This window comes from Anomalospiza imberbis, chromosome 6 (assembly GCF_031753505.1).
Source record: "Anomalospiza imberbis isolate Cuckoo-Finch-1a 21T00152 chromosome 6, ASM3175350v1, whole genome shotgun sequence".
In the NCBI taxonomy this organism is placed as follows: domain Eukaryota; kingdom Metazoa; phylum Chordata; class Aves; order Passeriformes; family Viduidae; genus Anomalospiza; species Anomalospiza imberbis.
In genome coordinates this window covers 38,830,252-38,847,119 of record NC_089686.1, presented here as the reverse complement: position 1 = coordinate 38,847,119, position 16,868 = coordinate 38,830,252, and the positions used below count along the sequence as shown (strand labels likewise).

General features: G+C 54.3%; 1 protein-coding gene across 1 annotated transcript; it reads left to right on the top strand.

Annotated features, from left to right (window-relative positions):
- Positions 1 to 953: 953 nt before the first annotated feature.
- CHRM4 (cholinergic receptor muscarinic 4) lies at positions 954 to 16,366 on the top strand. Its single transcript, XM_068193537.1, has 3 exons — positions 954 to 1,109; positions 13,892 to 13,933; positions 14,460 to 16,366. The coding sequence occupies exons 1-3, from the start codon at positions 1,052 to 1,054 to the stop codon at positions 15,935 to 15,937; spliced, it is 1,578 nt and encodes a 525-aa protein (XP_068049638.1). The 5' UTR covers positions 954 to 1,051; the 3' UTR covers positions 15,938 to 16,366.
- The last annotated feature ends 502 nt before the right edge of the window (positions 16,367 to 16,868 follow it).

The window sequence follows — 16,868 nt, the reverse complement described above, 5'->3', positions numbered from 1 at the left end:
TGCTATCTCCCAGAATCAGAGAGGTACAAAAAGAGGGTGAGGGGGTGAAGGAGTGGATGGCAAGAACCCATCTGCTGCTGTAATCGCTTCAAAGGAGGGTAACGGTGAGGCATTTATTTGTTTATGTGTGTCTATGCATATGTATGTGAGAGCCGAGCAGATGGGAAAATGATACCCATGTGTGTCTGTGAGACAGCACAAGTGAGAGGCAGAGGGTGGGTAAGGGACTTGCTCCAGGTATAAAGAGGAGGGAAGGGGAAAGGTGTACAGGAAAGGGAACACTTACCCCCCACTGCCCCCCTCTTCCCCTTTGTTTCTTCTTTGACACTTTCTCATTACCAAAAGCCAGACCTGGGGGACAGTCGGGCAGCTGGTTGTGGAACTGCCTGATGAGGTGGTTGTTCTGTATGAGCACCGCAGTTCCGAGTGTTAGTGACAGCCCAGCAGAGTTTTTTGGGGACTGGGGAAGGCGTCGAGGCCTCCCTTTGCCCAGGCCGTGAGGGGGCCCGCTCTGCGCCTCCCTGCTCCCCGCTCTCCCCCGCCGTGGGACGCCGGTGCTCCCGGCGCTGCCGGCTGCAGCGGATCGGGACTGATCCCCGCCGGGGGTGCCGGGGGCTGCAGCAGGGGCCGGAGCCCGGCGCGGGGAGCGGGCGCTCCCGGGAGCGCTGTCCGGGGTGCTGCAAGAGCGCTCCCGCACATCTGGCCGGCGGGGACGGGAGGCCACAACTGAGACGGGGGGAACGGCGGCGTGGGGGATTGGCAGCGGCTCCTGACGTCGTGAGCCCCCCTCCTCGCCGCCCCCGCCCCGGTGCGTTTTCGTGGCGGCGAGGGGGGCGCACATCTGGGGGCGACACATCTGGGGGCGACGCATCTGGGAGCGGGGGAGGGCGGGGGCGGGGGGAGGAGGACAGGGCCGAGCCGGCAGCGCCGGGCCCTCCCCTCTCCCCGCCCCTCCGCCGCGCGCGGCGCCGCCGGGACCGGGAGCCGGGACCGGAGCCGGGAGCCGGCCGGGCCATGCCAGCCGGAGCCCCCGCGGGCGCGGCGCGGCACCATGGCCGCTGAGAACCGCTCGGCGTCGGGCGGCGGCGCGCCCTGGGCTGGGCTGCCCGGTGAGTCGCTGCTCGGGGCTCCGTGTGCGCGGGGCGGGGGACGCAGGGCATCCCCCGCAGGGTCCGGCGGGGGGTGTCAGCATGGCTTTAGGGTGCATGGGGAGGGGGCTCCGCACCCCCGGGGGATGTGGCACGCGGTCGCCCCAGGAATGGGGGAGGTGTCTCTGCCAACTTTCCCACATTCCTGCGTCTCTCCGGGAACGCCGGGGTGCCCCGCGGGTCGGGACCCTCGCACTGGTTCGTTGCCCCGGAATGTCTGGAGCCTTGCAGCCCTGACAGGGCACCGGGCAGATGTCCGGCACCCCCTTTCCCTGCTCCTATCCAAACCAACACCGTTCCCGGGATCCGTCGCCCGAGGAACCTCGGGTCCCTCTTGTCACCCAGGAAACAGCCTTGTCAGCACCCTGAGTAGGGAATACGAGCAGCCTGCGGCTCCAGGGGCAGGCACCCCCCAGGAGGAAACCCAGGATGAGGGCTATTTGCTCCCCTGGTGCCTTCTCTTGGAAGGAGACATTCCTGGACAGGAAACTACCTGCACGCTTTCTTTGCTTCCCCCACTATTCCAACAAGAGCAACAGGGAGAGAATCCCCTATCTTTTGGTTACTTTGTCACCATACTGGGCAAACCCCTCTGGCGCTTGTGGCTTGTGGCCAGGACGTGACTAGGCAGAAGTTTGCCCCCTCTTCACAGAGCCCCTTGATGGGTTGGGCAATGCAAGGGAGACAGATCTTGCCCACTCACTCCCTCAGTGTGGATCTCATCTTCCCTTTAGCCCTTTCTGGCCCTGTTGCACCCTTTCTGCTGGTAATGACAGAGCTGCCCCGTGCTCTCTGTTGGCACATCGTGGACAAGAGTTGGGCAGCCACACCCTTCTTTCTTTCCAAAATAATGACATTGGCTCCAAATCAGGGAACAATTCTTATCATTTTTCTTAAATAAAAGGAGAGCACTGGCTTCTGTCTGACCTCTTTTCAACCCCTCTGATTGTGCTGTGGATGGATTTTTCTAGCTGGTCTTTGGAAAGCCTAAGGCTAGGGAGATACTTCCCAACCTGAGGAGCAGCTGGTGTTCCCCTGTGCCCTGGTGGTAGATGGGCTCTGCTTGGGCATTTGGAGGCTCCCTGCTTTGTCACAACTGCCTTGAGTGACCTCCAAAAGTGGTTTGACTTCTGCCACGACTTGCAGAGTGAACAGAGGGGCTGGAAGGGTTGCTACCAATGCAGTTGGGTGGCTTCTTGATGCAGGCACTGTCTATCAAAATACTCAGGTGACAGGATCCCAGAGCCCAGGCTTTCAGTGAAACAGCACCAGAGACAATGCTCACGTTGAAATCACAGGTGACACCAACATGCTTTCACTGTCTCTACTGCTGGGCACCACCTCCTGCTTCCCTAACTCCTGTGATCTGAGCGCCTGCTGCTGCTCTCCAGCCTGGACTAGGCCCCCACGAGACATCCAGAAAAGAGCAGGGCATCCAGTGGAGATCCTGATCAGCGACCCATCCCTAGCTCACCCTTCAGCCGGGATGGCAGCCAGTGGTGAGAGCCTGGGGTGTGGAAGGTGGAGATGGGAGCAGGGGTGCAGTGGTGGGCAGCAGCCCTGGTTCCTGCAGGAGCCAAGCCAACATGTCCTTGCTTAGAGTGGCAGCCAGTTTCCAGGGCTGCTGGATGGAGCGGCAGCGGCCCTGCTGAGTGGGCAGAGTAAAGCTGGCGGGAGAAGGAGAAGGGCTACCGGTAAAAGTGGTTTGTTTATTCACACGAGGGGCATACCCGTGTCAGCAGGTCAGTCTGTTTTCTTTCATAGAAGAGAGATGAACTGAAATGATTAATTAATGCTGTGATCCAATTACGCCGAGTTAGCAGAAGGAGCATGGTTTTTCTCTTTTAACGGTCCCACAAGCACCCCATTGATGGCAGGTTTTGTCATGGTTGGGGTTTTGTTGTTTTGTTCTTTAAAATTAAAATTACAAATATCTCCGCAGAAGAAAAAAAAAAAAAGAAAAAGAAAAAAGACAAAAACAGGGAATAAACATAGTGAGACCAGGAGGAGCAGCTGGTGCAAAGCAGTCCCTAGCACACCTTTGTGTTGATCCCTTCTCTGCCCTGCTGAGCTCTGACCAGCAGCATCCACAGAGGCGAAGAGGTTTGGTGAGCGCCCAGCCGAGATGCAGCTCTGCAAAGGCAGCGGGGAGATCAATTGTGAGAGGAGAGGGAGATGGAGGCTGTTTGCTAGGGGCTGCTGCTTTCTGCACAAACACAGATCCCCTTTCTACATGGACAGACATGCAGCAACTGTTTCTTGTGAGCAAGCTGACCCCTTCTCCTTGGCATCCTAAGTCAGGGCTTTGATGGGCATCTTCTGGAGAAGCAGGCATTGTCCTCGAGCCAGTTGCTGCTCAGTCTGATACGGGTATATACCCTCATTGCTCTCCAGTAATACAAGAGAGGAGGTTTGCTTTGCATTTCAGCATCCATTCTGGGCTGGCTCTAAAACTGCTTGTTTAAAATACATGTTTTGGGGGCATACGAGAGTGCAGGACCTGACACAGCAAGGAAACGGGAGTTTTGGACCAGATCATTCCCAGGTACTTCCTCTCCTCTCTTCATTCCCATCCCAGCATCCTCTGCTGACTGCTCTTTAGCCTGCCCAAGCACCAGCACCCACCATGAGTGTGCCAGGTATCAGTGGTTGCAGTGAGGCTCCACACCCAGGTAGTGTTGAAGCCTCTTCAAGCTGGTGACTGGAACCATGCCAAATACATCCTTCTTCTAAGGGATTTGTGTGACCAGTCAGAAAGCAGACACCAGTTTTTAGGAAGACTCATGCGCTTTCCTGCCCAGGGCCCTGGCAGATCGGGAGGTGAGGGCCTGAATGTGTGGCTGATGTCCAACTCACAGCCAAGTGGAGGAGTGTGCCAGCCCTGGCTGTCCTCAGGAGCACAAGCCATCATGACATCCTTTTAAGCCTCTAGGCATGTCACAGTCTTGCTGCATCCAGACCCTTGAACACGCCGAGGTGGACACTTGCCCTGTATTCAGACAAATTCATTTACTGGAGCTTCAAGGAGTTAGGCAATTCCTAGACAGATTAATCTGGGGCAAGTGTTTCCTGGTCAGGCTGGCCCATGATTCCAGTATTTTGCTGGTGTATGAACACAGGGCAAGGTGTCTCATATATGGATCCTCCCCATGATGCTTAGAGACAGAGTTTTAGCAGGAGACACACAACCAGTCCCTGTTCCCCCAGCTAGAGACACCTGGGTGTCCTCACTCCTTGTGCCTGTTGGCAGCCATCCCACCTTCCCTGTTGATTGATGCACTGGTCCTCTTGGGACTTGACTCTGTGCCAGGACAACATCATTTGACCTATCGTCAGGCCCTGAGTCCCCTGGCACTGTGAACATTGCAAATGAGTCTCTGCTGGAGATGCTCCCCAGCCCCACCCCTTGCGTGCAGGGCACAGCTGCTCACACCTTTGCCCCGGGGCTGCTCTCAGGACCCTCCAGAGATGCCTTCAGCCCTGAGGCTGTACCGCATGGAGGAGGAACTCCAACAAAGGCTCAGTTTATACCTTGTATCCTGCAAGTTTGCAGAGAAAATTAACATCACCAGACTGTCCAAGCCTGCAAATGCAATGGCTGTAGGCACAGTGCTTTGTCCCTCGGACAATCCCTGAAACTGCTTCTGGAGGTCCTGCAAATCAGAGCTGTGTGAGTGACAGTGGCTCTTCTGCATTGCTGTGACCCTGTCCCCATCTCGCCTTTATGTCCTGTGCAATGTGTGCCCCATTCCCACTCGGTGCATGAGGCAGTGGCAGAGATGCCTGGTTCCCTTCCCACCTCCTGCCCCAGCGTTAGGCAGGTTGAGGTGTGTGGCTGCAGAGGAACCTCTCCCACCTGTTCCAGTGACTCAGAGAGAGCTGGAGAGGGACATGGGGAAGCACAGGGCTGTTTACTTGTCTTCAAGAGCCTTGAAGAGGAGTTACATCCCAGGTCAGTTGGTGAAGGAGGGGCAGCAGCTAAGAATTTTGTCCTTTAAAGGCAGAACTCAGTGCAAACCATGGAGCTCCTTGAGCTCAGCAGGCTTGGCCTGAGCTATCGGTGTGTTACTGAGCTATTGAGGGTGGCTGTGCTCTTCCAGCCAAGAAAGCCAGGCAGAGAAGCAGCCCCTCAAGTACCACAACTGCTTTTAAATCTAACATATTGTATAGCACCTTGCAGCTTGGCAGAGGAGGCAGTGGGGGCTGACACCAGGAGCCTGAGCTGGAATTGTCTGGAAGTGAAATGCCATCAGCAGGATTAAGGCTCCTGGTGAATTTGGTTGCATTGGCCAGTTAAGTGGTTAATGTCTTCAGCCTCTTTAAGTAGAATTAGATTGATTTGTCTGTGGGAAACTCAGCTGCAGTTGTGCAACACTGAGGTCTGAAAACATGAGTCTGCAAACACGATGTCCTGGGTCCCTGCATCCACTCCAGGTCACAGAGCAGCTCTCCAGAGGCCTCCATGGCACCGTGCTTCACTGACCCCTCACTTGCAGACCCTCCCAGTGTCGGTGTCAGCTCCCAAGTCCCAGGCAGAGCGGCAGGCTGGCTCTGCTGAAGAGGGATTAAGGTCCTTGAGGGATCTTTGCATGACTGAGATGGGAAAGAGTACCCGGCATCTCGCCATCTCTAGTGCCTCTGGGGTAGTTTGGATCCCTCCTCTGCTGACAGTTACATCATGTGCAGTCCCAGATAAGGCCAAAAAAGCACAAGCATGTGTACAGAGAGGAGTGGAGAGCAATGAAACCCTTCTGGCATCTGCCTTTGCCTGAAAACGGGCATGAATTACCTGGCCTTGGGCCTGCCTTTCTGCAGCACTTAGGAGCAGTGTCTAGCATGGTGGTCTCTATGCTTCTTGCAGAGCTCAGATCAAGGCCCATAAGTGATGCTCAACTCATGAAACCCTCTGCTACTATGTGCAGTCCCTGTCAATGAGGTGACTAAAACCCCTGCCCTGTGCTGTGGGCTGCTGCCTGAAGCATTAGGGTGGGGTGAGCAGCACTGCATCCCTGACCGTCTGAGCTGCATCCCCACCCTACGGCTCATGGGACCCTTGGAGGACAAAAAGGGTGAGTGTAGAGTGCTGCAGGTCTCTGCATGGGGGCCAGCCCCTTCCTCATTCAGTACCAGCACGACAGGCTGGGGATCACCATCCTGCACTGAGACAGGTGACTCCAGGCAGAGCTGGGCTGCCTGAGCTAGAGAACTGCAGCCCACAGAGGTTTCCAGCTCCAGCACGGCTCCCACGCTGCCCAGCAAGGAGCTGGTGGGAGCCTCCAGAGAAGGCAGCAGGGAGATTTGCAGGCAATGTCTCTCTATGAGGTCTCTCCTTCTCAGAAGATTTTCTTACGACTTTTCTGTAGAGGAGATAAGTAATGTCTCCCTGGCAGACCAAGACTATTCCCACCTCCTTTCTCTCCATGCCTCCCCTTCTCTGTTGTAGGGACTTCCTACCTGCTCTCCTCCCCTGGCACCCTGACCCCCACATTTTTCATTCTGCCTGTCCATGCCCTAGGCTCTCCTGCCCACCTTCTGCCACAGCTCCTCTTCTTCACTCTATCCCTTTGCTCAGGCAAAAACTCCAAATCCTCTGGCAGGTCTTGTAGCCAAATGGGGTCTAGTATTTTCAGTTTCCTTTTTCATTAGCACCCCAAAGATTCCCATCTGCTATCTGCCCCCAGGACTAGGGCTCTCACATACACATCCATCCAGCAGGGTTCTTGCTCCTACCTGATTTTCTGCCCTTGGCTCAGGGCATCAGCTCTTTTCTCTCATCCATTGCTTAGCTGGCTCATTTGTCCTCTCAAAGCCCTGAAGAGCTTCACACTGCTCCGTGGGGCAAGGGGCTCTTGTTTCCATTGCAAGGTCTTTAAAATTTCCGATGAGCACCTTACTGTTTGCTCCCTGCGGTGTCTCAGCTCTGGGATGAGTTACAGAGAAACATGTCCCCCTGCCAGAGCAGCACTGCATCTCTGACTGCCCAAGCTGCATTTCCACCTACAGTTCATGGGACCATGGGGACAAAGCGGGTGAGTGCAGGGTGTTGCAGGCCTCTGCATGGGGCCAGCCCCTGCCTTATTCAGCACTGGCCCTGGCACCTGGGACAGGCCTAGGGGACAGATCCCCCATGTGGATGGTAGGGACCTGGCACAGGCACCTCTGGCTGTGGGGGCTGTGGCAGGGTGAGGGGGTTTCCCTGCAGCTGACTTCCCAAAAAGAGACAAGTCCTTCCCCCTTGCCATGCCCAGGCAAGGCCTGTCCCTGGGGCAAGGGGAATTGCTCTTCTAAGCAAACAGCTCTGAGGTGTTGCAGCACTTGCCCCTCCAGCTCTCAGTCCCTCCTCCACCATTCTCTCTCCCACAGGCCTCTAACCAGGTCCTGGCCACTAACCTCTGCCTGAGAAGAGCCCAGCTAATCCAGGCAGTCACTTGTTGCTGCAATCCTGTCTCACTCCCTTCCTTCCTCTCTGCTGGCTGGTCCCAGAGCCCTCCCCGGCAGTGGGACCTGTAGCTGCAGCAGGGTTATTTCTGCTGTGCTGCCTTGAAACAGCTGGCTTCTGTTAAAGCTTCAGCCCAGGCATATAAAAGAACATGAGCATCTCTCTGAGGCAGAGAGCATTAATGCAGTGCCAGGGGAGAAGTGTGGCTCCAGCCCAGGCTCAGCTGGAAACCCAGCACCTTCCTAGCTCAGTGACGTGGCCTGAGCTCTGCCAACAGCAGGGAGCTGCAGCCCTGGGGCGGCCGAGGCAGAGGGCACTGAAGGGAGGGCACTGTGTCCCCCTCGTCCTGCTGTGATACCGCCGTGGTGAGCCTTCTCCCCTCGGGATGCTACCATTGGAGCCAGCGCAGGCGTGGGAGCTGCTGGGGAGTCACCAGTGCCTGGGAGCTGCAGACTGGGCACAGCAGGGTAAGGCTGGATTTGGCTTGCGTGGCATTTGCCATGCACACTTGCTAGTAGCATTCCACTGATAGGTTATTTATTTGGCCTAATAATTGGGTGACAGGAGATTAATTAATTGTCAGAGTGACCAGTGTGATGGTAGGCTATTTATAGGAGTGACCTTTCAATTACTTTTTAAAAAACACTTTCTCACTGGCTTGCTTCTTGTCTGGTGATGCTGTGGATAAATGGCATGCGGCCTCTTACAACCTGCAAAGGGCACATTAGGGATACAGGCAAGTGCTGGGGGCACAGGCTAGTACGAGCAAGTTTGGGCAGGGAGTGCAACTCTGGCTGCTGTGAGATGCTGGTGAGCCTGCTGGGCTGGGCTCTACCTGCAGGAGCTGCTCAACAGCCCCGGCTCCACCGGCGAGCACTTCCCACAGCCGGGTGCAAGCCACCTTGGGTGCGGCGCCTCGGCTTCACTCTGACAGCCGGCATTAACCACATACTTCCAGGCAGCAGCAAAGACAGGGAGGCTCCTGGCTTGCTTGGGGGGGAGGTGGGCTTACCCACCTACAACACTTCCTTCTGGCTCTGAACACAGCAAATTTTACAAACCTGATGAGCAAACATGTCAGGCACAGGGGGGTTCCCTGGCCTCCTCGCCTTCCCCTGAAAGCTGGCTGCTCCTGTGCCACTGAGCTTACTGCTTCTCCAGTGGCTCCAGGAAAACCTATCAGAAGTTCTTAACTTGCGGGATAGAGGAAATTGCTTTGCTTCATGAGGACTAGTTGAATAGCAGAGGAAGAAAGAAGAATAAATTATTCAATGGAAAAACCAAATGCCCAGAACCACCCCATATGTTACTGATGAAACAATTCCTGTTCCACAATGTCTCAGATCTCCTCTGGAGTAGGATAAGGACTTCAGGGATCCATTGACCAGAGGGGTGAAAGCACAGCCACTAGCTGGAGCTTGGAGGGCAGGAGGAGACCTGCCATTTTAATGCAACAGATCCTGTTGGCCCCTCATCTCCTTTCTGTTTTTCTGGTTGTTTATTGCCTTCATCATTCCAGTGCAGAGGCACGGAAACAGACCAACACCAACGCTCCCCCTGCCAGACACGGGGCCTGCCCTCCGTCTTCTCTCGTATGTTGTATTTCTAAGATGCCTGTTCCCAGTATCTAGGAATTCTGTTTTCACACTCTGAGGGGTGTGAATCTGTCAACCAGAACAACCCTTCACTAGCTGTAAAATGGTGCTGTGATTCAGGAACTAATTAACAGTTATTAGATAATGCAATTAGTGCCACAAACTGCCACCCTACCCTAAGTATACCTTCCCTTTGTGAGCGTGAGCCATAAATGTCTAGTGTCTTCTGTTCCCTCTTTTTTCTCTCTCCTCTCCTCCTTGTGGTCATGGCTGCACAAACTGCCCAGCCCCACATCACACCAGCAGTCTGACCTGACAGGATTAATCCCGTCAGGGATTTTACCCTCTCTGCACTTTTAGGAAGGCCAAGGCAGTAGGGCTGGCCTGGCTCTTCCCAAATGGGACACCAAAGGTGATGTGCCCAGCCTTTGGCACCCAGACAGAGCAGGAGGTGATGTGTGCCTTCTCCTGGAATGTGCCTGTGGTGGAGGGGGCCACCTTCCTTCCCTCCTGGAGACAGGCAGCACCCAGAGCCCCACAGGATCCATTCAGCCAGGAGCTGACAGCCACAGCCCCTCCATCCTGTCCCTGGGCTCGAGGTCACTTTCAGTTGTGCTGTTGCTCCAAACCCATGCAGGGCTAAAGCCCATTTCCTCTGGGAGCAGCTCATGCTCATAGGTGTCTGCTAAAGCACAGCTTTCTCTGATTCCTCTCCTTCCCCTGTGAACATCTTCGTCCCCAGACTGGTGTGCGAGTGTGGGGCTTGCTTTATGATGGGGTTCCTTGCAGAGCTCTGCTCGTTCCCAGAGGCAGAATGTCACTTCAACCGCATGTTGACCAGACATGGCTTTGCCCCACTTGCACCTGCTCCCTGGGTATCCCCAGCGCTGAGGATGATGCTGGGATCAGGGCAGTATCAAAACAGGAAAGGAGATGGCTGGTGATGACATGTGGGACAGGGGCTGTGGAGCAGAGGGAGGCTGTGCAGTACAGACAGAAGAGGAGGGGAACATTGGGGCAGGAGGGCTGCTTGCTCCAGGAGCTCATCCCACAGCTTGAGGTGCCACCATCACATGGGTGTGTGTAAATACCAACCTCTCCCATAGCCTTTGCTGTGCCAGTGCAGAGGGTGGCCAGCTCCTTCCACATAAGGAGCAGCAGGGGCGGGAGGGAGCTAAACCCTCCATGCCACGTGAGCTGAGTGCTCAGCAGGTGCTCAGTCACGAACTGCAGCCGATGGAACACCTACCTCCAGCTACTGCAGATTCTTGGGTACAGGATGGTCACCAGCAGTGCATGACAGGGCTTTCTCCTCTCCTACCTGGCAAGAGGCTGCGAGGCAGTTTGTAGGAGCTGACAGGCTGGGAAGGCTTGCTGGTAAGGCACATGAGGTGCAGCAAGGAAATAGCAGGAGTTTTCTGCTGTGGTCTCGGGTGTCACCATGCGACAGAGCACTGGCTTTGCTCTTGCTCTGGAGTTGAATCCTCACACAAGAGAGGTCACACCCATGATTGCTGGCAGCAGTGGAGACCCTGCTGTGCCCACTGCCCGCAGTAGTTGGTCCCCACCCAAATTACAATTTTCTCTGTTTGGATCTGTGGCTGTGTGGGAAGGGAAAGGTATTTCCCTTGATGACACGATTGGTGGCCACTGCAGCAGCCACAGAAACACTTGGACTGGAGGATGCTATCAGTAAAGAGTTGGAGTCTCCCAATAGCTTCGATGGAGAGGACAAAACCAGCTGTAAATCACTGCCAAAAGTCTGAGGGAATTTGCTGTATCTGGTGGGTGCAAGCAGGTGTGGGAGAGCACCCACTGAGAAAGAATAGTTGTGTGCAGGCTGAAAAGCCAATTGGTGTCGCAGGTAAGGGTGTCAGCCCTAGGAACCCTTCTGAAGTGTTCTCTCAGCTTTGTCTAGTCTATGTCTCCTCCCTGTCTGTGGTGTCATCATGAAAGTAGGGTGCAAAAGGGAATGGAGACAGAGAGTGTGATGTAGGATGAGGGCTGTGAGGGGAGGGAGAGAAGAAATGCACTCCTGCAGGTGCAGGGAGCAAGCATTGGGCACTGGAGTACATAGGGAAGGCATTTAGTGGAGAGACACCAAGTCCTGGAGAGGTCCCTTGGTGTCTGGTGTCTTGGTGTCACAGCATTGGGAACAGTGATGTGGCTGGCATGAGGATGGAGAGGGTGTCACACTGCTGGGTTTGGTGCAGCTCCACAGCTCTCCTGTGGGCTCTCTCCATCTTTGGACACATGATGGGGATGCAGACAGAGATTTGTGACTGCCTGAGGGCTGTGCCCTCACCCAGGCCCTTCCCACACAGCCTGAATGTTCTCCATCTCAAAGGCAGAGATCTATCCCTAGTGCCCATTCAGTTATGATGCATGGCTTGGTCAGCTGCACAGACCTACCAAATTTGTAGTGTCCTTGGCCTTCTCCCAGCTTCAGACTGAGCTGCTTCCTCTGCTCAGGAAGGCAAAGGCAGTGCTGAGCAGTCCCAGTGAGCTCAGAGAGGGTGTCGGGGGCAGAAGAGAGAGACAGGGGAATGGAGAGTAGAAGATGGGGAAAGAAGGGACACCCAGTGGGCTGGGGTGTGGCAGAGAATAGCCAGGGGATCTGAGGCAAGGGTGAGCAGTGTACACAGCTGCCAGCTCACACGTGTTGCTCTGTCTGTGTTGTATGTTATCTTCACATCTTTAAGCATTTTCAGTCCTCCTCCTTCCCTCAAACAGGGGATTACTTTATTTTTTGCTATTAGGTGAAGGCTTATTTTCACAGTGTTTAAGCCCTCCACCTTGAGACGGCAGTTGCCTCTGCCTCCTCACACCAGTTTGCAGCATGACCTCTGGGTGGCATCCAAAGGCTCGTGTGTGCGGCTGCCGCAGCCTTTTCTCCCGGTTTTGGGACACGTACAGAACAGTTTGGGGTTGAGATGGACTTTTCTAACTTTGGGTAACTAAAAACACAAGCCTTTGTCAAGGCTGATAATTAATTAGACACGCTTAGAAGAGGATGCCAGTTCATGAACAAAAGTGAGAAAACTGAAACCCACATTTTAGCAGAGACAATGGAAAGGTTTCTTTTCAAGACTTTCAAATTCTTCTTGGAAGAGCTGGGGTAGATGTCTGCATGATTGCTAGCTTGTCTGATCAGTTTGATTAGCTGTTACAAGAATGACAGTTAAATCTTCCCATCTCACCAAAGTGAAGAAATTAAAACTCATTTCAATTGTACTGAAACCAACCCCCAAACTGCCATGATTATATATTTCTAAGCCATTTAATACACTTATCACCTCTTCTCACATCCCTGGCTGGGTGCCCAGGAAGGATGGCAGCAGAAACCTTTTTCCCTCTCCTTTGATGCATCCCTTGTGCTTGGAGCTGGGTGCAAAGCTCCAAGCCTGGGCAATGCTACCAGGCTTTCTCACCCCATCCATATCTGGCATGTAGCATCTACCAAAGGGCACTGCTTTCTTTTAAAAGCCTTTTGTCTTCACAGACATGCTTAGAGGATAATGATAGAGAGGTATTTCTTTGTCCCTCACCCACTTTTCCTTGCACCTATAAGAGGAGCTCCACCACTATCACAGCTGTATCCTTGCTAATGCAGAAGCTGCCTAAATAGCTACATCAGACTCTGGCTTTAGCATTTCAGCAGCCACATTTCCATTAAATTACACCTGTATCTCTTTAGAAAGTGCTTATATTAAAAACTTGGCTATTTGCTGATGGCAGACCTCTCCTACCCTCACCACAAATGAAGGACAAGGGCATTTCTTTTCAGATACTTAAAGTAGACAAACTGATCTCAAAGCCTGACAGACCTTCCTCGGAAGAGGTGCCTGTTAATGGCACATTTATACATGCAGCAAAATCAGCTTCGGGAGTCCCAGGCATTTGGAGCCATCACCCAAGCCAGAGACACACTGTGCTGAGCACTCCCACTGTGGGGACATGCGCTGACTGCTGCTGGTTTCCTGGCAGCAGCTCCCTTGGGGCTGAACCCCTGCCCTGGGCACCAGGAGGAGCTGCTGGAGGGGCTGCCCTTGATGGTCTGGCAGGGTTGGGATTCCCCCAGAGGCCAGGGTGAGACTGGTGAAGGCCCAGCATGTTTTGGAGGCCTGGATGGTGTGGGAGAGGCAGGTTCAATGGGAAGCTCTTCTGTCCTATCCAACTTCCTCAGTGCCTTTGCTTTTCCTTTGCTTTCCAGGAAATTCCCTTTCATGTTAATACAGCACTTCTCATCTATTGATTTTTTTTTTTAAGGTCCATTCTACTCTTACCTTGGGTGATTAACCACAGGCATCTTGGTTTGGATGAAGGCAGTAATTGTCTCTGTAATTCTCATCACTTTTCATAAATAATTCTATGTATCCTGCTGAGGTGTCTGACTCCACACTGTACATCTCCTGGCCTGGGTGGCTGCAGCTGCACTGTGATGTGGGACTGGGGAAAAGAGTCATCACTTCCCAGCATCACTGACTGATGGCACTTGTGCAGCTCCCTCCCTTTCCTGAGCCTGCTGCACTGTGCACTGCGCCATGCCAAACTACCCCTCTTCAGCCTTTCTTGGCTTTTCAGCACCTGTATCTCAGCAGCGTCACCCTTTGGTCAGGGCCACCTCTGCTGGACAAGCTGGTGCCCTCAGTAAGATGTTGTGGGATGCACGCAAGCTGTGGTGTAACTTGCTGTTTTCCTTCTCCCAGATTTCATCTTCCAGAAGGAGCTATTTGCTGTGAGAGACACAGGTGAGCTGAGTGGAACACAGCACGGGTTTTGTGGGTTAGGCCCCTCTTGGGGAGTGCTTTGAGGAGGTCAGTGGGACATGCCTGGGGCATACCATAAACCTGCTCTTGTCCCTGGGCCAGAGCACTGGTTTCACGCTGTGCTGTTCTGGCAGTGAGTGCTGTATGTGCATCCCCCCTGGGCTCTGCAGTCCTCTTTCCCCCAGCCTTTTGGCCTCCCTGTGTGCCTCTCTGGGCCACACGAGGTTGTGTTCCCACTGGGATATGCAAAGAAGGGACCATCACACCCTGGACATGGGACTGTCCTAGCCCCATTCCTGCTTCTCTCCTTGCAACTCCTCTACTGCTAAATAGGGACACAAAAAAATGCCTCCAACGGACTCCTGGAGTGGGAGAGAGAAGTCCAGGAATGCCGGGAGATTTTTGAGCACTAGCCAACAGCAGTGGTGGCCTGGGAAACTGAGGAAATGCTGCCAGGATAGGCTGGCAGGTCTGATCTGCTCCCTTTCTGTCCTTGCTCTCCTTGCAGATCCCATGCACAACCTCTCTGCTCAGCCCTGGCAGGCAAAGATGGCCAACCTGACCTATGACAACTTCACCCTGGGCAACCACTCTGAGGTGGCCGTGCAGCCTCCCACCAACTACAAGACAGTGGAGCTGGTTTTCATTGCTACTGTCACCGGCTCACTCAGTCTTGTCACCGTGGTGGGGAACATCCTGGTGATGCTCTCCATCAAGGTGAACCGCCAGCTCCAGACTGTCAACAACTATTTCCTCTTCAGCCTGGCCTGCGCAGACCTCATCATCGGGGTCTTCTCCATGAACCTCTACACGGTCTACATCATCAAAGGCTATTGGCCACTGGGGGCCGTGGTGTGCGACCTGTGGCTGGCTCTGGACTATGTGGTGAGCAATGCCTCTGTCATGAACCTGCTCATCATCAGCTTTGACCGGTACTTCTGTGTCACCAAGCCCCTGACGTACCCGGCCAGGAGGACCACCAAGATGGCAGGGCTAATGATCGCGGCCGCATGGATATTGTCCTTCATTCTCTGGGCCCCTGCCATCTTGTTCTGGCAGTTCATTGTGGGCAAGAGGACAGTCCCCGAGAGGGAATGCTACATCCAGTTCCTCTCCAACCCTGCGGTGACATTTGGCACAGCCATTGCTGCTTTTTACCTGCCCGTGGTCATCATGACAGTGCTGTACATCCACATCTCCCTGGCCAGCAGAAGCAGGGTAAGGAGGCACAAGCCTGAGAGCAGGAAAGAGAGGAAAGCCAAGTCCCTCAGATTCCTCAAGGGCCCCATGGTCAAACAGAACAACAATAATTCTCCCAAGAGGGCCGTGGAGGTGAAGGAGGAGGTGAGGAATGGGAAGGTGGATGACCAGCCATCTGCACAGACAGAGGCCACTGGCCATCAGGAGGAGAAGGAGACATCCAATGAGTCCAGCACCGTCAGCATGACCCAGACCACAAAAGACAAGCCCACAGCAGAAGTCTTGCCAGCAGGGCAAGGACAGAGTCCAGCCAACCCCCGGGTGAACCCAACTTCCAAGTGGTCCAAGATTAAGATTGTCACCAAGCAGACTGGGACCGAATGTGTCACTGCCATTGAGATTGTCCCAGCTAAGTCAGGTGCCTCTAACCACAACTCCCTGGCCAACAGCCGCCCAGTCAATGTTGCCAGGAAGTTTGCCAGCATCGCCAGGAGCCAAGTACGGAAGAAGCGCCAGATGGCTGCCCGAGAGAAGAAAGTCACCCGAACCATATTTGCCATCTTGCTGGCCTTCATACTCACATGGACTCCCTACAACGTGATGGTCCTCATTAACACCTTCTGTGAGACCTGCGTGCCCGAAACAGTGTGGTCCATCGGCTACTGGCTCTGCTATGTCAACAGCACCATCAACCCAGCCTGCTATGCCCTCTGCAATGCCACTTTCAAGAAAACCTTCAAGCACCTTCTCATGTGCCAGTACAGGAACATTGGCACAGCCAGATAAACTCAGGGACCACTTCAGTAACCTTATGGAAACCCTTCCCTTTGCCTCCTTTGCCAGCGGGGGTTCTTCTGCTCCCCACTCACAACAGTGCAGACTGTGCAGTGATTGCAGAGGATGCCCTTCATCCAACGCTGACAAAAATCCAAGGCATTTCTGAGCTGCAGGTCCTTCCAGTCACCCTGGGCCTGGGGACTAGCTCAAGGAGCCACCGGGAAAGCCAGAGGCAAGAGGAGATGTGGTCACCAGGAGCCCTTCCCAGCTCCATGCTCTTGAGATTGGCCAAATGGCATCAGTGTTTCTCCTAAGACTGGATGTACCTTTTTCCCCAGCTGACCATCTCCAAGGCATCAGATCTTGTCTGCATGCAGATGGGCTAATGCTGGATGCTTTCCATTGGCTTATAAAGCATTTATTACCCAAGAAATGAAACCAGGGTCAAACATTTGCTAGACATCTTGGACCAGGCTGGCTCAGGCAGGCTAATGGGGAGTCCTGCTGGCCCAGCCAGGTCCCCTGTGAAGGCAGTCAAGACTGGACCCTAACAGATGTGGCAAGATGCTTCCTTTCCCTTGAGAGTGCCCTCAGACATCCTCACCCAGGGTGCTGGGGCAGAATTTTTCCCTGTGCTCTGGCTCTGCTCTCCCCTTCACATCCTTTCTGCCCTCAGACAGCAATTTGCTGGAAAGACAGACAGATAAACAAGCATTTCACCCCCAGTGAAACCCAGTTGCCTCTGACAACGATGGAAACTAAAACTGCAAAGAATAGTCCTGGTGTGGTGCAGGACTTCGCTCCACAGCCCTGGGGGAATGGGGCCCCTGAGTAGTGGGCAGCAGTGACTGTGAAAATAACTGTCCTTGGGAGGGACAGGGGGGACCCGGGGGTCTCAGAAGAGGATAGGAAGAGGGTCTGTAATGTGGCCAAGGTGCCC